Source organism: Chiloscyllium punctatum, chromosome 1 (genome assembly GCF_047496795.1).
Source record: "Chiloscyllium punctatum isolate Juve2018m chromosome 1, sChiPun1.3, whole genome shotgun sequence".
NCBI classification, from domain to species: Eukaryota; Metazoa; Chordata; class Chondrichthyes; order Orectolobiformes; family Hemiscylliidae; genus Chiloscyllium; species Chiloscyllium punctatum.
In genome coordinates, this window is record NC_092739.1 from 141,433,520 (window position 1) to 141,456,245 (window position 22,726).

General features: G+C 41.8%; 1 protein-coding gene across 1 annotated transcript in view; it reads right to left on the reverse strand.

Annotated features, from left to right (window-relative positions):
* Nucleotides 1-19,764, reverse strand: part of maea (macrophage erythroblast attacher, E3 ubiquitin ligase) — a 145,124-nt gene extending 125,360 nt beyond the window's left edge. The window contains exons 1-2 of the mRNA XM_072575829.1: nucleotides 19,453-19,764; nucleotides 15,457-15,639 (exon numbers count right to left, since the gene is read on the reverse strand). Coding sequence (XP_072431930.1) covers nucleotides 15,457-15,639; nucleotides 19,453-19,521 — 252 coding nt within the window. The 5' untranslated portion in view covers nucleotides 19,522-19,764. The remainder of the gene's footprint in view (nucleotides 1-15,456; nucleotides 15,640-19,452) is intronic.
* Nucleotides 19,765-22,726: the final 2,962 nt, after the last annotated feature.

Sequence of the window (22,726 nt, forward strand, 5' to 3'; positions counted from 1 at the left end):
AGGAAGTGTGTTTGGTTGCGAGTCCTAGCAGATCGCCTGGATTGGTTGGAGCAGCAGTGAGAGGCAATGCGGAACTTATAGGGGGTGTGATGGACTGCAGGAAGAGAGGGACAACCAGATAGATGGGTTACCTCCAGGCAAGGAGGAGAGGGAAGCAGGTAGTGCAGGAGTTTCCTGTGGCTATCCTCATCTCCAACAAATACAGGTAGTTCGTGTACAAAGTGTGTTTCAGCAGAGTGATTTGGCTGTAACTTCGCTGAACAATTTGGAACAGTATTTTCTTGGACGCTTACCTCTGTTCGCAATAACACAATTCCCACAGCAATCATTTTGCATACTTTGTTTTGCACATGCGCCAATGTCAGCACGAAGTCTCCAGCCGTTCTGCATATGCGCAGATGTCAGAGCATGACAAAAGTACGGTACTATACACTGAACAGCTTCATCTCAAAAATTAAACTAATTAATGTTCATTACTCTCCCTCTGACACAAGAATATTCATGTAATTCCTGTACAAGCCCTACATAATTCTGGCGGGACAGCATTACTCTTCCACGTACCATTTACCTTTGTCCCAGAGTGTTTTTAATATTTTAAAGGATGTGAACAGTCAGAGGAGCTCCCAAAAATTCAAGAGCATTATGTTGCCCTTGCAAAGCAGGTTGGCTCTGAAGAAGTAGAAAGTGAGGATAGTGAAGAGCTGCTCGAGTCCCACCGTGAAGACCCCTGTACAGTTTATGTATAATAGCTTGTCACTGAGGGGGAAGTGGAAGTTAGAGATGAAAAAGATGAAGTTCAGGATTCAAAGAACAAAAAAAATTTACAACCCACGAACAGGCCCTTCAGCCCTCCACGCCTGAGCCAATCAAAATCCACTGTCTCAACCTATTGCTCAATTCCTAAGCATCTGTATCCCTCTGCTCCCCACCTACTCATACATCTGTCCAGACGCATCTTAAATTAATCTACTATGCCTGTCTTTACTACTTCTGCTGGCAATGCGTTCCAGGCACCTACCACCCGCTGTAAAAGTACTTGTCCCGTGTATCCCCTTAAACTTTCCACCTCTCACCTTGATAGAGTGACCTCTCATGATTGAATCCTTCACCCTGGGGAAAAAGCTTATCTCTATCCACCCTGTCTATATCCTTCATGATTTTGTAGACGTCAATCAGGATCACCCCCCACCCCCCCCCATCTCCTTTTTGCTAATGAAAACAATCCTAACCTATTCAACCTCTCTTCAGAGCTGGCACCTTCTATACCAGGCAACATCCTTGTAAACCTTCTCTGCACCCTCTCAAGCATCCACTTCGCTCTAGAATTAGGCTTCTTAAAATGCATCACCTCACATTTGCCTGGATTGAACTCCATCTGCCACTTCTTCGCCCAACTCTCCAGTCTATCTATATTCTCCTGTATTCTTTGACAGTCCCTTATGCTTTCTACTACTCCACCAATCTTCATGTCATCTGCAAACTTGCTGAACATACCAACAGTGCCCTCTTCCAGATCATTTATGTATATCACAAACAACAGTGGCCCCAGCACTGACCCCTGTGGAATACCACTGGTCACCTTTCTCCATTTCGAGAAACTCCCTTCAACCGCCACTCTGTCTCCTGTTGCTCAACCAATTCTTTATCCACCTAGCTAGAACACCCTGTACACCATGTGACTTCACTTTCTCGATTAGTTTACCATGGGGAACCTTATCAAATGCCTTTCTGAAGTCCCCAGGGTGAAGGATTCAATCACGAGAGGTCACTCTTTCAAGGTGAGAGGTGGAAAGTTTAAGGGGATACACGTGACAATTACTTCAGCCCTTCCTTCATCTATCAACTTGGTCATTTCCTCAAAACAACTCTATTAAGTTGGTAAGGCACGATCTCCTCCACACAAAACCATGTTGCCTATCACTGATAAGCCCATTCTTTTCTAAATATAAATAGATTTTATCCCTCAATACCTCCTCCAGCAACTTTCCCACCACTGAAATCAGACTCACTGGTCTGTAGTTACCCGGAATATCCCTACTACCCTTCTTGTACAGGAGGACAAGATGAGCAACCCTCTAGTCCTCTGGCATCTCACCCGTGTTTAAGAATGCCACAAAGATATCTGTCAGGGCCCCAGCTATTTCCTCTCTCGCCTCCCTGAGCAAACTTGGATCGATCCCATTCGGTCCTGTGGATTTGTCTACCTTAATAACCTCTAGCCTACCCAACACATCTTCCCTGCACATCAATGTGATGCAGCACCAAGACAGCTTCCCACTTTTCTTTTGTCTTCATCCTAAGGGAAATTGGAAAGCAGTTGCAGCTCTTGGAGGGCAACGATTACAATGCAGAATGCAGCAGGGTAGCTGTTCATACAGTAAGATATCATCTGGTCCCCGAGGAGCAGCTTCAAGACAGAAAAAAAAAGGGCAAAGCAGCAAAAACTGGGTGTCTTTTTGTAAAACCAACCCCCAACAAACAAACAAACAAACAAACAAACAATCAGAAGATAACCAACCACAGCAATCCACTTCTGCAACCACAACTGCACTTGAAGGTGGTGATGATGACCACCTCTGAAAAAATATTGTTAAAGCAGGAACAATGTAAAGTGTTCAAAATAATTGTTTTGTTATGAACTATGATTCAAACCTTCATTCAGGCTGACATATACTTTGTGTTAGACATTTACATGATTTTTGAGCAATATGGAGTGACACGGGCAGACCAGCAAAAGCTAACCCCACTTTTTCCATAGGCCCCATTATTTCTATTAAGCAGTTTTCCATTCAGCAAAGTTTTGCTGGAATACAACTACAGTGTTATACGAGAACTACTTAAATGTGTTTTGGAAAATGTAGGCGGTGATGGACACTCAGAGGAATGTAGCACTGACAGCCTGGTTTCTGGTACCAATACTGGCGCTAATGTAATGTGGGGTATGCCAGGATCCAAGCAATCCATTGTCAGAAGCACATAGCTTCTGCGGCCAACAGCAAGTCATTAGTGTGGTGTGCTGCCACTCCGGTGCCAGGATCAAGGATGTCTCAAAGAGGGTTAAGAATATTCTCAAAGGGGAAGAGGGGCCAGGAGATCATCATACACATCGAAACTCATGACACAGGACGAGAAAGAGACAAGATTCTGAGGAGAGAATATAGGAATTTGGCAAGAATTTAAGGAGGAGGACCTAGAGGGTAGATTAGATTAGATTAGATTCGATTCCCTACAGTGTAGAAACAGGCCCATCGGACCAACAAGTGCACACCGACCCTCCGAGGAGCAACCCACCCAGACCCATTCCCCTACGTTCACCCCTGACTAACACCTAACACTACGGGCAATTTAGCACGGCCAGTTCACCTAACCTGCACATTTTTGAACTGTGGGAGGAAACCCACGCAAACACGGGGAGAATGTGCAAACTCCACACAGACAGTCACCCAAGGCTGGAATCGAACCTGGGTTCCTGTTGCTGTGAGGCAGCAGTGCTAACCACTGAGCCACCATGCCGGCCCTTTAGATTAGATTGGGTAGTGTAGAAACAGGCCCTTCGGCCCAACCAGTCCACACCGACCCTCTGAAGAGTAACCCACCCAGACCCATTTCCTTCTGACTAGTGCAGCTAACACTATGGGCAATTTAGCACGGCCACTTCACCTGACCTGCACATCTTCAGACTGTGGGAGGAAACCCACGCAGACACGGTAACAATGTCTGTCGAGTTTGGCACAGTCACCAGAGGCTGGAATCGAACCTGGGATCCGAGTACTGAGCTACCGGGCCACCCGAAATGTCTGGATTACTCTTGGTGCCACAAGCTAGTGAGGATAGGAATAGGAGGGCAGAACTGATCAATAAATGGCCGAGGAGCTGGTGCAAAGGAGAAGGATTAACTTTTTTAGATTACTGGAATCTCTTCTCGGGTAGAAGCGCCCTGTTTAAGATGGATGGATTACACCCAAATTGAGGGGGGACAAATATACAGGTGGGGAAATTTACTAGAGCTACTCAGGAGCATTTAAACTGAGGTGGGGGGGGGGGGGGGTGCGAGGGGAGACAAGGCAGGAGGAAGAACTGGTGATATGAGGGAAGAGATCAGTCTGAGACAGGAACAGTTGGGCAAAGGAGCAAGTCAAAAGAGTCAGGGCAGGTCAAGAACAAAGCAATGAACAAGGTGGGACTAGTAAATTAAACTGCATTTACTTCAATGCAAGAGGGAACGCAGAAGAACATAGAACAGTATAACACAGTAAAGGCCCTTGGGCCCACAATGTTGTGCCGAGCATTTAAGATGAACCTAATCTACAAACCTTTCAATTTAGTGCCTTTCATGTACTTGTACAGCAGTTGCTTAAATGCCCCCAGTGTCTCTGACTCTACTACTACTGCTGGCACTGCATTCCACACACCCACGACTCTGCATAAAGACCCTACCTCTGATGTCTCCACTATACCGTCCTCCAATCACCTTAAAATTATGACCCCTTGTGACAGCCATTTCTGCCCTGAGAAAAGTCTCTGGCTATCTGCTCTACCTATGCCTCTCATTACCTTGTACACCTCTCCAGTACGAAAAGTCTGAGCTCACACAACCTCTCTTCAAAAGACAAGCCCTCCAATCCAGACAGCAGCCTGGTAAATCTCCTCTGAACCCTCCCTAAAGCATCTACATCCTTCATTTCATGAGGAGACCAAAACTGGTCACAATATTCCAAGTGTGGTCTATTCATGGATTTAGAGCTGCAGCAAAACCTCATGGCTCTTAAACTCAACTCTTAGAGGCGTGGCATTCTAAACAGATCTCCATCATTAAACACCAATTTAGATATCATCTATCTTCCCTTGAAAGAAAACCAGAAATGACATTGCCCACCTTAAGAAACCAAGACCTTTACTAGAGCAGTGGACATATAACCAGCACTTCACTGGAGGCTCTCACTGATAATGTTACTGTGTCATGATGACAACACATCTGAAAACAAACCTTTTAGCTCAGCAAGCTAACTTACACGCTCATCCGTTAATGAAAACTAAAACACCATACATCTTCTTAACAATCCTATCAACTTGGGTGGCAACTTTGAGTGATCTATGTACATGGACCCAAGATCCTGCTGTTCCTCCACACTGCCAAGAATCCTGTCTTTAACCCTGTATTCAGCAGTCAAATTCGACTTTCCAAAATGAATCGCTTCACATTTACCTAGGTTGAACTCCATCCGCCACTTCTCAGCCCAGCTCTGCATCCTGTCAATGTCTTGTTGTAGCCTACAACAGCCCTCGACACTTTCTACAACACCAGCGACTTTCGTGTCATCGGAAAACTTACTAACCCACCCTTCCACTTCATCCAAGTCATTTATTAAAAACTACAAAGAGCAGAGGCCTAAGAACAGACCTCTGCTGGACACCACTTGTCACCACCTCCAGGCAGAATACTTACCATCCGCTATCTCCTAATGGCCAAACAATTCTGTATCTGGACAGCCAAATTTCCCCCTATCCCATAACTCCAAACTTTGAGTGAGCCTACCATGGGGAACCTTATCAAGTGCTATACTCAAAACCATATATACCACATTCACTGCTCCATCTTCGTCAACTTGTCTGGTCACATCCTCAAAGAACTCAATCAGGCTTGGGAGGCAAGACCTGCTCCTCACAAAGCCATGCTGACTATCTTTTAATCAAACTATGCTTTTCCAAATAATCATAAATCCTAACTCTCAAAAACACTTTCAGTACCTTGTTTATCACAGATCTAAGACTGAATGGCCTGTAATTCCCAGTGACTTCCCTATCCCCTTTTTTGAACAGAAGGCCAACATTCACCTCCCTCCAATCATCTGATAGTACTCCCATGGAGAGTGAGGATGCAAAGATCATCGCCAGAGGTGCAGCAATCTCATTCCTTGCTTCCCGTAGTAATCTTGGATACATCAGATCCAGCTCTGGGGACTTATCTATCTTGATGCTTACCAGAATTTCCAGCAGATCCACCTCCTTAATATCAATCTTTCAAGCCTATTAACCTGGTCCATTGTGTTCTCACTATCAAAAAGGTCCCACTCTCTAGTGAATACTGAAGCAACAAACACATTTAGGGCTTCCCCTACCTCTTTGGATTCCAGGCACAAGTTCCCTCCAATATCCCTGATCAGCCCTACCCTCTCGGTGATCATTCTCTTATTTCTCAAGAATTCAGGGCATAGTTGGGAACATGGGACTGAGATATCACAGCAATTACAGAGATGAGACTCAGGATGGACAGGACTGGCAGCTTCATGCTGTAAGGTATCAATGCTACAGGAAGAAAAGTGGGCAAGTGAGGAGTGGGCAAGTGAGGAGTGGGGTAGTGGCGTTTTTGATAAGGGATAACATTACAGCTGTACTTTAGGGAGGATATTCCTGGGAATACGTCCAGGGAAGTTAATTGGGTGGAACTGAGAAATAGGAAAGGGATGAGCATATAAGTTAGCTCGCTGAGCTAAAAGGTTTGTTTTCAGATGTTTTGTCACCATGACACAGTAACATTATCAGTGAGAGCCTCCAGTGAAGTGCTGGTTATATGTCCACCGCTCTATTTATAGGTCTTGGTTTCTTAAGGTGGGCAATGTCATTTCCGGTTTTCTTTCAAGGCAAGATAGATGAGATCTAAATTGGTGTTTATTGATGGAGGTCGGTTTAGAATGCCACGCCTCTAAGAGTTGTCAGGCATCTTTGTTTCACCTGTCCTAGGACGTGTATGTTGTCCCAGTCAAAGTGGTGCCCTTCTTTGTATGTAGGAATGGAAATGAGTGATTTCCATCATTCCTGATGAAGAACTTATGCCCAAAATGCCAACACTCCCACTCCTCAGATGCTGCCTGACCTGTTGTGATTTTCCAGCGCCACACTTTGAGCCTGAAACCAGTGGTGGTTACGTTGTTGGAGGGAATCCGGAGGGACAGGATTTACATGTACTTAGAAAAGCAAGGATCGATTCAGGATAGTCAACACAGTTTTGTGCATGGGAAATCATGTCTGACTAACTGAATTGAGTTTTTTGAAGAAGAAACAAAGAGGACCGATGAGAGCAGAGTGGTGAGTGTGATCTATATGGACTTCAGTAAGACGTTTGACAACGTCCTTCATGGGGGACAGGTTAGCAAGGTTAGATCTCATGGAATACAGGGAGAATTAGCCAGGTGGATACAGAACTGGCTCACAGGTGGAAGAAAAAGGATGATTGTGGACAGTTGCTTTACAGACTGGAGGCCTGTGACCAGTGGTTTGCCACAAGGATCAGTGCTGGGTCCACTGCTTTTCATCATTTATATAAATGATTTGGATGTTAACTTCGGAGATATGGTCAGTAAGTTTGCAGAGGACAGCAAAATCGGAGGTGTAGTCGACAGCAAAGAAGGCTACCTCAGTCCAATGGGATCTTGATCAGATGGGCCACTGGGCCAAGAACTGGCAGATGGAGTTGAATTTAGATAAACGTTAGGAGCTGCATTTTGCAAAGGCAAACAGAGCAGGACTTACACACTTACTACTAAGGTCCTGTCGAGTGTTGCTGAACAACAAGACCTTGGGAGGAGAATCACAGACAAACAGGGTAGTGAAGACAGCATGTGGTACGCTTGCCTTTATTGGTCAGAGCATTGAGTCAATGAGTTGGGAGGTCATGTTGCAGCTGTACAGGACATTGGTGAGGCCAATTTTAGAATACTGCATTCAATTCTGGTCTTCCTGCTTTGGAAAGATGTTGTGAAACTTGAAAGGGTTCAGGATAGATAGAAGAATGTTGGCAAATTTGGAGGGTTTGAGGTTGAGCAAGAGGCTGAATAGGCTGTGGCTATTTTGCCTGGAGAGTCAGAGGCTGAGCTGTGATGTTATAGAGTTTAATAAAATTATGAAGGGCAAGAATGGGGTGAATAGTCTTTTTCCCCCATAGTGGGGAATCCAAAACTCGAGGGCATAGGTTTAGGGGGTGAGGGGAAAGATAAACAAGGCACCAAAGGGGCAACTTTTTAACACAGATGTTGGTGTCTGTATACAAGGAGTTGCCAGAGGAAGTGGTGGAGGCTGGTACAATTACAACATTTAAAAAAGGCATCTGGATGGGTTGAGACAGATATGAGCCAAATGCTAGCAAGTGGGACTCAAGTATTTTCAGATATCTGGTTGGCATGGATGAGTTGGACCAAAGGGTCTGTTTCCATGCTGTAGAACTCTATGACTCTAAGTGAAACAATAAGGTTACGCTGGAAACTCAATTAATGTGGCTCTTCTGTCTTTCTCCAAAGCATGCTGCAATGTTCTTTCCTGTAAAGTCAAATTTCCAAACAAGCCAATCGTAGCTACCTTTTTCCTTTTTTGGGGTTGCTACAAAGATAATTTTAATTAATAAGTTTTATGAAATGGCTGATTATGTACTTGAAATGTTCTGGAACGATAACAATGGCACACCCAAAAATACTTAAACAGAATACAGTATTCAGTGAATACTGAGAGGGCAACGAGACTGAATGCAAAGACTGTTTTTTCTTTCAAAAATGATCACATTTTGGAATGTTTGCTGGCAGCAATATTAGATAATCATTTACCTCATGGTAATTTCACTATTTGTACAAAATATTTCTTTTTCTTTGTTTGAAGTATTTTAAATAGGTTGGAACTTCAGGGAATTTAAAATACATTCTTGTAATATTGTTGAGGTCCCTGGATACATCATACAAGAAAATTGATACCAAGACTCACTGAACGGGTTGATTTGAAATATCTGAAGCAAATCGGAGATCTGAAACACACAATAACAAGTCTGGTAGCATCGGAGGAAAGAAAACAGATGTAACATGGAATCCAGCCCTGAAAAAGGGTCACTGGACTTGAAATGTAACTCTGTTTTCTCTCCACAGACGTTGCCAGACCTGCTAATTTTCTCCAGCAATTTTTATTAGTGCACATAATTATGTTGCCGTCTGTTGTGCAGGGATACTATCTGTTTTGTGACAATACATCAAAAATGGCTTAAAGTTGATTGGCACTGGGAGTCATTTAACTCAATTGGCTGGACGCAGAGTGATGCCAACAGCATGGGTTCCATTCCTGCACCAGCTGAGATTAACATGAAAGAATGTCCTTCTCAATCTTCTCCCTTGCCTGAATTGTGGTGACCCTCAGACTAAACTTATGCAAAGCTAATGTGGGAGCTGCCTATGGCAACTTTCATTTATTTTTTGATGATTGGAAAGATGGTTATATCATGGATTTCTTTTTACCAAAAAAAAATCAAATGAATGGGTAGCATTGACACTATTTAAAAATCAAAATTCTAAAAACTTTTAGAAGGATCTGGTAGAGATCATGTTCGATAGGCTTTTCAAAGAAACAGCAATTTAGCTTGTCACAGACGCTTTTCCTAACCACCTTTATATCTTCATATCATGAGATACAATGTTCGTCAATGTACTAAACAAGTAACTAGTTTAATGATGATTTGACAGAGAGCACAAGAAGCTGAAATATAGATAAACTTCCCTCCTCAATCTTTAATATTGCCACACTGAACTTCTGACAAAACAAATACACAGGATAAGAAATGAAATTGTCTTTAGCCAATCAATATACATCCCTTAAAATATATGTTCACTTGTGTTTTAACAATGGTGGCCATGCTTCTAGTAGCTTTTTCCAGAAGCTCTGAAATGTCCTACCCAAGTCTTGCAAAAGCATGACTTCTGCCACCTAGAACTACAAAGACAATTTCGATTAGCTGAATTATGACATTTTAAGCCACCAAGTGCCATGGAAACACTGTCATTTGTGCTCAATTAAGTGAAGTCAGTATTTGCCACATGTCAATATTACTACATTTATTGCTGTAAAATTGATTACACATAGACTGGATCTTTTTGCCTTACAGAAATACCTTCAGCTGATTAGAACTGGATTTTTTTGTTCCAAACATACATCAAATCTCCAATACAAACAAATGAAACCTCTGTGGCACAGAAAAATCAGGCATGAATTTGTGTTGGGAACTTAAATTTCAAACAGGGTCCTCAACAGACAGAACAATACTATTTAAGAATATAGAACCAGAATATTTATGAACAAAAACAGAACAAGAGAATCAGAAAGATCACCTAACAGGGCAAGAAAGGAATGGCTATACATAATTATTCCCTTTTGCTTTTCATTTTTCGTGATTTTATTCCAAAAGTATATTCAGTAGTCATAGAGTCATAGAAATGCACAGCATGAAATAAGACCCTTCGGTCCAACCGGTCCATGCCAACCAGATATCTCAACCCAATCTCGTCCCACCTGCCAGCACCCAGCCCATATCCCTCCAAACCCTTCCTATTCATATCCCCATCCAAGTGCCTCTTAAATGTTGCAATTATACCAGCCTCCACCACATCCTCTGGCAGCTCATTCCATGCACGTACCACCCTCTGCGTGAAAAAGTTACCCCTTAGGTCTCTTTTATATCATCTTTCCCCTCTCACCCTAAACCTATGCCCTCTAGTTCTAGACTCCCCGACCCCAGGGCAAAGACTTTGTCTATTTATCCTATCCATGCCCCTCAATTTTGTAAACATCTATAAGGTCACCCCTCGGCCTCCGATGCTCCAGGGAAAACAGCCCCAGCCTGTTCAGCTTCTCCCTATAGCTCAGATCCTCCAACCCTGGCAACATCCTTGGAAATCTTTTCTGAACCCTTTCAAGTTTCACAACATCTTTCCGATAGCAAGGAGACCAGAATTGCATGCAATATTCCAACAGTGGCCTGACCAATGTCCTGTATAGCCGCAAAATGACCTCCCAACTCCTGTACTCAATACTCTGACCAATCAAAGAAAGCATACCAAACACCTTTTCACTATCCTATCAACCTGTGACTCTACTTTCAAGGAGCTATGAACCTTCTTTTAAACATATATATTAAAGAACCAAAAATCCTGAAAGGAAAATAATGAAAAGTCAAAGAACATGAATTAGGTTTAAACTTTGGAGCACAAACGTCAATTGAACCCGTGCTTCATTATTGGCCAAAATATAACTTCATGCCACATCCTATAAGAGGAACAATTATAACAGTGCAAATGAAATACCTCAGAGCTGAAACTGAGATAGTAGAATAAAGCAAACCAAAATTTCCCTTCCTAGAACATCATGCACTTACATTTTTAATCAATCACCAGATTAATATTACATCAGTGCTTGCTCATGTACTTAGCTTCTACAACTCTCAGCTTTAGAAATCAGTCTAGCTAACACACAACAGGTAATAAGTTAGTTCAAAATTCAGACCAGTTGAATTTCAGTTGCAAAATGTTAGTTTTCAACCTATAGCTGAAAGTTAAAAAAAGTACAATTGCATTTACAGTAGTGGGAAAGTCTAAATTCCAGAAATTGTGATAATTTTGTAAACGTGCTCTGGAAAGGATACAATGCCTATTTGGGTTGTAGATGTGGATCATTAAATGCTCATTTCAAAAGCAAAAGCCAATCAAGGGTTAACCAGGGTGGCACAGCAGCTCCGTGGTTAGCACTGCTGCCTCACAGTGCCAGGACTCTGCTTCAATTCCACCCTTGGTCTATGTGGAGTTTGGACGTTCTCCCAGTGTTTGCAAGGGTTTCCTCTCTCGGTCGAAAGATTAGATGGATTGGCCATGCTAAATTGCCTATAGTTTACAGGAATATACAGGCTAGGTGGGTTAGCCATAGGAAATGCAGGGTTATAGGGATATGGTCGGGGAGTGGGTCTGTGTAGGACGCTCCTCGAAGGGTTGGACTCTGTGGACCAGATGGGATGAATGGCCTGCTTCCACACTGTAGGGATTTCCATTCTATGATTCTAGACTTGCTCCAACCCCAAATATAAATTCAAGATAACATCTGAGTTTGCAAAGTTGGTTTCATTTAAATAATATACTTGCAATTCCACATGTCTAAACTATTTATTGAATCATTATTTGGAAGAACAACAATAATGGGTTATTCAATGCCAAATCCCCAATGCAAATTCACACTGATGAAATGGTACTCTTATCTGACACCAGCTGATCACTTCCACATATCAATAGTATAATGGCAAAATTCTGCCTCACGACCCCAAAAGGCATGCAACTACAAAAAAACAACTTTGCTACTGTGAGGAGCAGGCTAAAGAAGTTATCTGTCATGAATATACAACACACAAAACATTTCATGCAACATGTAGATGTAGCATACCTGGACTTCCAAAAGGCATTTGATAACGTGCCACACAAAATGTTATACACAAGCTAAGATCACGTGGGGTATGGGGTAATTAATTAGCCTCGATAGAAGATTGGTTAACCAACAGAAAGCAGAGAGTTGGGATAAATAGGTCTTAATCTCATTGGCAAAATGCAACTCACAAGGTGTCACAGGGTTTTTTTTCCTCATGACCTAACTACTTACAATCTATAATCATGACTTGGATGCAGAATAGAAAATGTTTTTACCAAATTTGCAGATGACTGCACAATAGGCGAGAAAGTTGCATTTATGAAATAAGAAATTTACAAATGGTATGACAGGTTAGGTGAATGGAGGCAGATTTGGCAGATGGAGTTCCATGGAAAAAAAAATCACTGTATTGGTGTATGTGAATTTTCAGGAAGCTTTTGATGCAGTCCAATGTGCTTTGATTTTGCACAAATAACCCCTTACATGGGACTTCAAAAGCTAGCTAAAAATTCAAATTGATGACAAACTGCTTTTCCATCATCTATTCTAATTATACCCCTAAAAAAAACTCCAGTATCCTTGTCAAACATCATTTTGTTTTCACAAGTCTGTGGTGACTTTGTTGAAAAAGATTGTCCTGTTATCACATCCCTTATAATATATACCAACATTTTTCCAAATGATAAAATCAATGAGTCATTCACAGCTTTCTCCCACCCTCAGTTCATTTTTAAAAAACGAGGCTACATCTGCCACCCTGCCTGGACTGTTCCAGAATCTACAACATTTTGGAAGATAACAACCAATGCATCCACTCTTTCCATAACCACCTCTTTTCATATCCTGGGGTGTAGACTATCATCCTTCATTCTCATTAATTTCTTCAACACATGTTTCTAAACTAATATTAATATCCTTCAATCCCTTCTTCCAAAAGGCTTTGCTTTCCCATTATTTCTGGGAAATGATTTGTGTCTTCTTCTGTAAAGGTTTGTCAATGTTAACTTAAAATTTTTTGGGTTAAATGGAAGAAAGTCAAATCGAATTGAATAAAATTAAGGAAAAGAGTTATGAAGCCTGGTGATGATCTAATGATCAAAACAGATTTTCATGTTTTTGTATGTTTTACTAAAGCAACGTGCAAGCATTTATTTGAAATGCCATAAGCTCAGCAACCATGAACTGAATATCAGAGTAACTCTGGAAAAGCTGAGGTACTCTGTTTTAAACAGAACATCAGATCTAGTAACATGGGCTCTTGTCAGTCAACAATACAATTGTCATAGATTGTGCTGTGTAACATTATTTGGTCAAACGAATGATAAAGGTAGCAACAGCGTGAGCAAGCAAAAGTTGAGATCAAAGTGTGTTAAAAGCAAGAGATGCGCCTCAATCCAGGGGATACCTAAACAAGTCTTAGTGAGCAATTAATCAAACTAACCACGGTAGATCACATTTGTGACATTGGCCAAACTGATTATTTGCTGGAGACTAGAAAGTGTAAAATTTCAATGTACAGCTTGTCTGTATGCAAAAAGACTTTCAAGAAAGCTTACTGCACAGCATACTAGATAGTTCAGAAGGGGTTTGTCTGATCACCAGATTGAGGCTGGCATGGAGCAGACTGGCCACCTGTTCTGGTCTGATCTTTAGACAAGTTCACATAAATGGGTTCACTTCAGATTGTCAGCATTGTTTGCACAAGAGTTTTGCACTATTTCTTGCAGATCACTTTGCTTTAATGAAGAACACTGGCTATGTTATATTGTTATTGGTATCCAGAGTAAACCAGACTAACCAGGGAAAGTGGGAATAAAAGCTGCTTAATTACCCTATTTCCTTGATCTCCATTATCATTACTCTCATTTCATACATAAGTGGCCCACATTTGTCTTGACTAACCTTTTTTTCTTTTTAAATACTTAAACTCTCAAGAGCCCACATTTATATTCCTTGGAAATATACTTTGTTCCTTTTTTATACTTTGTCATCAACCTCTTGTTCCCCCTTTGCTGAATTCTAAACTGCTCAGAGTCCTCAGGCTTGCTGTTTGTTTTTCACAATTTTATATGACTCTTCTTTAGATCTGACTGTATTAATGAACCAGACATGGAGCCAATTAACATGCCTTTTATTGAATTTACCATCACAGCTTTTTTTAAAAAGTCATTTGACTTTCTGTAAACAGCAAATGGCTTACAGCCCAATATCAACAATTGAACTCATTCTTTGATAAATCCTGTTTAACCTCAAAATTTCTGAACACTTGCAAATTTTCTAGCATTTTCAAGTATCTATGGTTTACAAATATTGCTACGTAGTCCCAGTAAGTCTTTTTTTAAAAATTGCTTATTTATGGCTGATGGTACCACTGGTTGGGCCAACATTCATTGACCTTCTCTGATTGCCCAGAGGGCAGTTAAGAGTCAACCATATTGCTGTCTGTCTGGAGTCAGTAGGCTAATCCTGCTAAGGATGAAAGATTTCCTCCTCAAGAACATTAGTGTATCTGTTTCTTTTAAAATATATATTTTTTAAAAAAGAATCGATTGACAGTGCTTCCATGACCACAATTAGGCCAGCTTTATATCAACTATCTGATTTTTATTGATTTCAAATTTAATTACCTGCCGTGATGGAATTTGAACCCACACCCTCACCACCTAGTTTGGGGTTGACGATTACTAATCCAGTGACATTACCACTGCCACCACCTCACCCAAAACTTACAACTAACCCAATTTTCATCCAAGCCTAAGCTTGCTCGGAACATTTTCCTTCAGTCTATGGGCTGTCAGCAGTTCAATTTCATGAACAAGAAACTGAGAATTCATCAAATTCAAGTTTTAACAGACCAGTGGCCAGAAGGTATTCTTCTTTCACCCTTATCTTCTCTGGGAGTTTGCTTTCAGATGAAAAAGGGACATCATTCTTATTTGAAACTAGAGTGTAATTGTTAATCAGCATTACCACTTTATTTTTTTAGAAAGGAGTTTTACTTATTCTTCAGTTTATTTTTTAAAATCCTGTGCATGTTTCTTCATTATCAATAGAAATACCAAAATGGAACAACTGGCAATCTGATAATTGAATCAAACTGGTTCTACAAATGGGGTGACTCGAGGACTATAATGGGGCTTGGTTAGCAGCATATTCCTCTCATCCCAGTTGTAGCAAACCAAACAACATATTGTGATGTCAACAGCAGAAGCCTTTGTCACCAATATAAAATATTTATTGTACCTTTCTTTTTAAAGCGCTGAGTTTCTCAACAACACCATCCAGCAAAGTCACCACAGAGTCCACTGCTGGGCAGTTGCTCAATGTTTTCTCCAGTTCTGCAACTACCATGGTTACATGACTAGTTTCTCGGTCAATATTTTTCTGGGCTGCTCGGAATCGTTTATTCAAGGTTTCATAAGGTACCTACAGGTAAACATGACAAATATTGATTATTCTACAAGTATGAAATTCAGACAAACACTGGCAATAATCTGGTTTATTATCATCTTTGAGACAATAAGAAGAAAAATTGTCCCAGTCATCTTATACATATTATACCATGAACCCAGGGTATAATCCTTCTAATTACAACAGCAACTTAACAATGAATATTTTTTAATAATCGCACCTTGAGTTAATATTGTTCTTGAACAGCGAGAGTTGATTCCCAAGATACACGATTTTCTAAAATTTCAACTCAATAGGTTGACTAAGTAGTACCTTAACATCATATTAATTGTACAGTCCTTGCATGTCATTGATCTGAAACATGGACTTGGTTTCTTCCAATGTATGCTATCAGAACTCCTGAGTATTTTCAGTACACAGGAACCCAAGAAATAAGAGGAGCCCAACTCTGCCATTCAATAATAACACAACTAACCTTAAGCTTCAACTCCATTTTCCTACCTGCTCCTCATATTCCTGAGACTCAAGACCCAAATCTCTCTATCCCAACCTTAAGTACAGTCATTAATGGAGTAACCATTACCATTACATGGCAACTGTACCATTCAAGATTGGAGATGGTTACAGAGAGTGGTGAACTCAGCCTGGACAATCACAAAGGCCAACTTCCCATTTCTAGAATCCATCTAACAGGCCCGCTTGTTAAAGAAAGGCCACTAGTATTCTCAAAAATCCATCCCAACCTAGCCATGTTTTTCCACAACCTCTACCACTGGGGAGAAGGTACAGAAGCCTGAACACACACACACACTAGTTGGTTTTGGAACAGTTTCTAGCCTACTGTTGTTAGAATACTGAATGGACTCACTAAATCTTATCATTCTCCTGTACCTGTGTTTTTGTTTTTGGCGTTGTTTACCTATTATTTACTTATCAATACTACTTAACTACGTGATCTGCCTGCATTGCTCGCAAGACAGAGTTTTTCACTGTGCCTTGGTACACGTGACAATAAATTTAATTCAACTCAACCACAACCACTGGGCTAGAAAATGCCAAATATTCACAATTAGGTACAACATTTTCTCATCTCGGTCCCAAATTATCAGTTACAGTGCTCCCCCGCCACCCCACCGTTTTAGATTTCCCAAACATGTAAAAACAAAGTCAGGGTCTATTCTACCAAGCCCCTTCAAAACTGTGCCCGTTTCACTAAATCATCTCTCATAGTTCCAAACACCAGAGAATAAAACCCAATTTATTCAAACTCTCATCATTAGGACAATTCTCTCATCCCAGGGACAAGTTACATCAGGAGTGCCCAAAGTGGGGATGAGGATCCCAAATGGGATCAGACCAAAAAGTGTACCAATGGCCATCGTACAGACTTGACTGAATTATCAACAATATCCTGCACTAGCAGACAAGTTTCCTTCCTCCCTGCACCTCGGTCATGACAATTTTTAGGCTTAAAAATGAGGTCAGTGGGAAATTGTTGACAATCACCGAGTTACATCCCAAATACAAAACTAATAAATTTTGCAAACAGGATATCCTATTTTCAAACCACACTGACTTCCTCTAATCAAACTCCTTGAAGTGCATTTTTAAGATAACATTCTCTAATTCCATTTCAGATTTCCAGTATCTGTAACAGTTCTAACCATTAGCCCAAATACTGAGTGCTCATTTCATCTGTGGTAAGCTGATTCTGTCTTCAATGTTATGAGTACATCAGTGAAGAAAGGAATTGACCAAGGATAAATGCTTGTAGAACTCCAGTAATAGCAATAAAAAGCAAATTCAATTATTAATATTCAATGAAACTACCAGAGCATGATACTTCACAAATCTTCATCTCATTACAACAGGAAATAGATTGTGAACTAATCTGGAGACAAAGTCATCCTTTCATAAATGCTCCCTGACCTGAGTATTTTCAGAACTTGGTTTTCATTCGAAATTTCTAGAATTTGGAATTTTGCTTTTGTTTCAATGGGTTAACAAAACTACTTACTGGCCACTAAAACAAAATTCTCAATTCTAAGATACTATCAAGCACTGTGACTCTCAAATGCAAAGTTAACAGAATTTTCCCATTTTGTTCTAGATACATATTCAGATAACAGAACAAACAGTTGTGCCAATTCTAATTTGACAATTAGCCTACTTTATCCTTATCTTCAATTTACGCTCAACATTCCTTGAGTCCAGAGGAAAAAATATCATTCAATTTCTTATAGGCTCGATTGTGAGTTTTCTATTAAAACTACACATGATCATCCAGGAAAAGATACATAAAATCGTGCTACTCTCCTCCTCCACAAACTAGGCTCCCAGCTTTCTTCAACCTTCAGGAATAATAACAGCAAAACCTCATGGATGATTCTTCTTTTAAAATTAGATCAAGGCCATCTGTTCAGCTGTTTCAGTTACTTCCATCAGACAAGTCATACTGTCACCCCGCCTGCTCCATCACTATATTTACATCTGTCTCTCCCCTCACTCTTTTTCAGAGCTCATTTCATTCACAAAACTCACTTCAGATTCCCTCAAACCAGCATAATGTTGCAGGAGTTCCTGAGGACCGGGCCCCAGTACAAAATTTTTCAGCCACTTGCTCAATGATTCTCCCTCCATCAAATCTAAACTTTGGGAATTTGCTGCCCACTGCATCACGCTCACTTCCATTCACAACCCAAGATAAAGCAGTTCATGCTCCATGAAGCAAGACAATATTTAGATCTGGGCTTAAAATGACAGGCAACATTCATACTGCACAAGGACAAACAAACCCACATCAACATGACATTCAACATGAACAAGATGGCGGACAGGATCACCACAGATCAGAATCCTGTTATATAAAAATGAGGCTTCAACAGCAAGTCAGAGGTTAGGAATTCTATGACAGCAAGGTACTTCATGTCCTGACTACCCCAAAAGCCATCCACCATGGGCAATTAGAGATGGACATAAATGCAGAGTGAAACAACACCCACATTTCATGAATAAATTTGAAAAAAAAACTTCAAACCTTTCTGTGGCCTCACCCCTCTCCAGTTTTATAATCCTAAATCAGCTTCCCTACAACAACCTTAACCAACTCAAAATCTGCACTCCGCTATTCTGGTCTTTCAACCATGCTTGATTTTAATTGCTCCAACAATAGCAACCAAACCAGCAAGTGACATGGCTCGAATTCTGGAATTTCGACCTGTCTCACAATTCCAATTTTAATACGTTGCCCTTCGATCAAGTGTTTCGTCATCTGACACATCCTTTTGGACCGTATCCTCAAATGTTGTTTGATTAATGTTCCTGTGAAGCTCTTGAGCCTCCTTATTGCATTAACGACGCTCAACAGCAGTGATTTGAAATATGAATGTCATCGACCAATGCAGCTCGTTAGTACCATTTACTTCATTCAGAGACCAAAATATGTACAAACAGGAGTTGATCTTAAGAAATACGTTGATGTCAGGGTGGAGCAGTATTCAAGTGTAGCGTTTCTTTATTCCAAACTCGAAACTAACAAAACAAAATAAAAAACTCAAATAGCTGATTTTAACCATTGACTGGCAAGATCAGCATCCACGGAAATACTGGGGTCTCTGGCTAGCTTCTTTCCGAGGACTTGAAGATCGGAATCTATACAGAGCAGCACGAAACATTGATAAGACAGAGCCATTCCTGATGAAGAGCTTATGCTCGAAACGTCGACTCTCCTGATCCTCGGATGCCGCCTGACCGGCTGTGCTTTTCCAGTGCCACCCTTTTTGAGAATCATGAAAGGACTGACTTATATTCACCAGTTGCGAGGCATACCTTTAAAGTCGGATATTCCTGGACCTTTAATGCCATCGAGAGTTGAGCAGCTGACTCCTGCACCGCCATCTTAACTCAACTATCAATACTGTGGTGCAACATGGGTAAAGGCCGCAACCAAACAAATGAAAAATAAAAACTTCAGAAAGTGACCGAACATTTCATTAAAAGGGAGGCAAAAAAAAAAAGTCTGTCGTTCGGTCTGTTTGTTTATTATATGTGATCACCCTGCCTCGTTTTCAGTGGCTGGAGGAAGGGGAGAAACCCGGCAGCATTTAAATCTTCGGCGATGGAACGAACGCGATAACGGCAGCCCAGGCCCCGCCCCTACCACTTAGGCCCCGCCCAACTGCCCCCGCCTCGGCCTCTGATCGTATCTCCGCCCAGAGCATGGCCCCGCCCCTTCCTGCAGCTGCCCCTTTGCGTCAGTGCCCGCGCTGACCGTTACATTGAAAAAAAGTACCAGGCGGGTCTCGCGAACCTTGATCCCCACTCTCTCCCAACCACCGACTGCCCTCATCACTCCCCACCAACCTGTCACCATTAATCCACACACTTTCCCGACCAGTGATACTCATCATTCCCCAATTTTCTCCCCACCAAGTTGCCCCTATTATTCCCCACACTCTTCCCAACCAATTCTACTCTTCACATTCCCCCATGCATTGCCCAGTTGCCCCATCATTCCCCAATTCTCCCCATTCCTTCACTGACACCCCTCCCGCCACCACTCCCTCATCATTTACTCACATGCTTCATCAATCACCCACTGTCCCTCTTCTACTGCCCTCATCGTCCCCCCACTCTCACCGACTACTGCCCTCATCTGTCCCCACACTCCCCATTACTATCCTAATCATTTCCCATTTTCCACTCAGCATTGCCTCATTAGTCCCCCACTGACTTCTCTCCACTGCTACCCCCACTGCCGTCTCTCCACTGCTATCATTATTTGCCCACTCTCCACTCAATACCACCCTAATCATTTCCCTAGTCTCTCCTACTGCCTTCATCATTCCCCACTTTGTCCTTGTCTATTTAATTTCTTCCCCTCACTGTCTCCCCATCACTTTCTCATTCTGTCCCTCCATTTCCAAACCTTTACTCCACTACTGCCCTCAGCCTTTTCCAACTGTCTGTCCCATTCTACCTCTTCCCCACCCATCCTTGCAGACTGCAGGATTCACTCTCTTCCCGTAAACCATCCCTTCTACCTATACCTACAAATATAGGCTGATACCCACCCACCAAAAAACCCTTCAGATTCTCACCTATTCAACTTGTCATGACTTGTTTGTAAAATACTCCCAATTCACTCAGATCTGGAGCCCCTTCCCTAAATGCTCTTCTGCCTCACAAACCTCCTCCCCAATCCCTTCTCAAGTGTCCTCCTCCAAAACCTTCAACGGCCTCCGCTCCCATCCTAATCCCTTCCCTCCTTCTCTAACACCCCTACCCAGTAACTAAAGATTATGTTTCGTGCATTCATGTTTTTGTCAGACAATCATTGTTCTTGGATTGCTAACTTGGTGGAGAAGTCTGTGTGTTTTGACAATCCCTTGATTGTTGCCATCAGGAGTTCCGAATCTTGGTAGGGTTACTCATGGGGGCAAGATCGGTGGGTTTCAGGGGAGGTCCAGTCAAGTGAGAGCCAAACCTTGTCGAGCAGGTGAAAGAAGATGGCATGTCTCACCTTGCCAAGGCAAAGTTGTACCAATCATTGTGATTTGATACATTGTCAGAATCCAATCAAATCCCTTCAGGATCATGTGGAATTGACACTGCTCCAAAGTGTCCATGTTGAACACAGTCTCAAACATGCTTCTGCTAGGATCCATTTGCCAAATTCTGTGAGTGTGAACAAAAACCAAAATTACTGGAAAAACTCAGCAGGTCTGTGGAGAGAAAACAGAGTTATTGTTTCAAGTCCCGTGATTTTTCTTCAGAACTAGACCTGGTGTCCCCAGTCAAGAATCTGCACATTGGTGACAGAATTACAAAACATAATTAGACACCAAATCTTCCATGTCCTTTTTCCACAGTAAATACTGATGCAAAATGATCATTTAGTATCTTCCCCATCTCCTGCGGCTCCTCACAAAGGCCGCCCTTGCTGATATTTGAGGGGCTTTATTTTCTCCCTAGTTACTCTTTTGTCCTTATTGTATTTGTACAATCCTTTGGATTCTCCTTAACTGTATTTGCCAAAGCTATCTCATGTCCCCTTTTTGCCCTCCTGATTTCTCTCAAGTATACTCCTACTGTCTTCATACTCTTCTAAGGATTCACTCGATCTATCCTGTTCTTACCTGACATATGCTGAAAAAGATGTTGCCAGGGTTGGAGGATTTGAGCTATAGGGAGAGGTTGACTAGGCTAGGGCTGTTTTCCCTGGACCGTCGGAGGCTGAGGGGTGACCTTATAGAGGTTTATAAAATCAAAAGAGGCATGGATAGGATCAATAGACAAAGTCTTTTCCCTGGGGTGGGGAGTCCAGAACTAGAGGGCATAGGTTTAGGGTGAGAGGTGAAAGATACAAAAGAAACCTAAGGGGCAACATTTTCACACCGAGGGTGGTACGTGTATAGAATGAGCTGCCAGAGGAAGTGGTAAAGGCTAGTACAATTGCAACATTTAAAAGGCATCTGGATAGGTATATGAATGGAAAGGGTTTGGAGGGGTAGGGGCTGGGTGCTGGCAGGTGGGACTAGATTGAGTTGGTATATCTGGTCAGTGTGGACGAGTTTAACCGATGAGTCTGTTTTCGTGCTGTACATCTCTATGACCAGTGTTGGGACAGAAATGCCTTTGTACAGCAACAAGGGTCACTGAACTGTACTCTTCAGAATACCCTCTTTTCACTGTCAATCAGGTTGGCTCCAGAAAAAGTGACCAAAAATAGGTTAATACACTTCCTCATGGCTGTGGTCAAACAATAAATTTTTTTCAATTTTGCAACTAAGGCCTTGAGAACACATAATTAACTGAAGAGTGACCATCCATCCAGAACAAAGTGGCTTTGGTGGAGGTTGGGGGTGGGAGGGGGCTTGTGCCAAACGAACCGAGTTCAATTTTTTTCAAGAGAGGTGAACAAGTGCCTTTTTTTTTTAGATTAGATTAGATCACTTACAGTGTGGAAACAGGCCCTTCGGCCCAACAAGTCCACACCGCCCCGCCGAAGCGCAACCCACCCATACCCCTACATCACACGACGGGTAATTTAGCATGGCCAATTCACCTGACCTGCACATCTTTGAACTGTGGGAGGAAACCG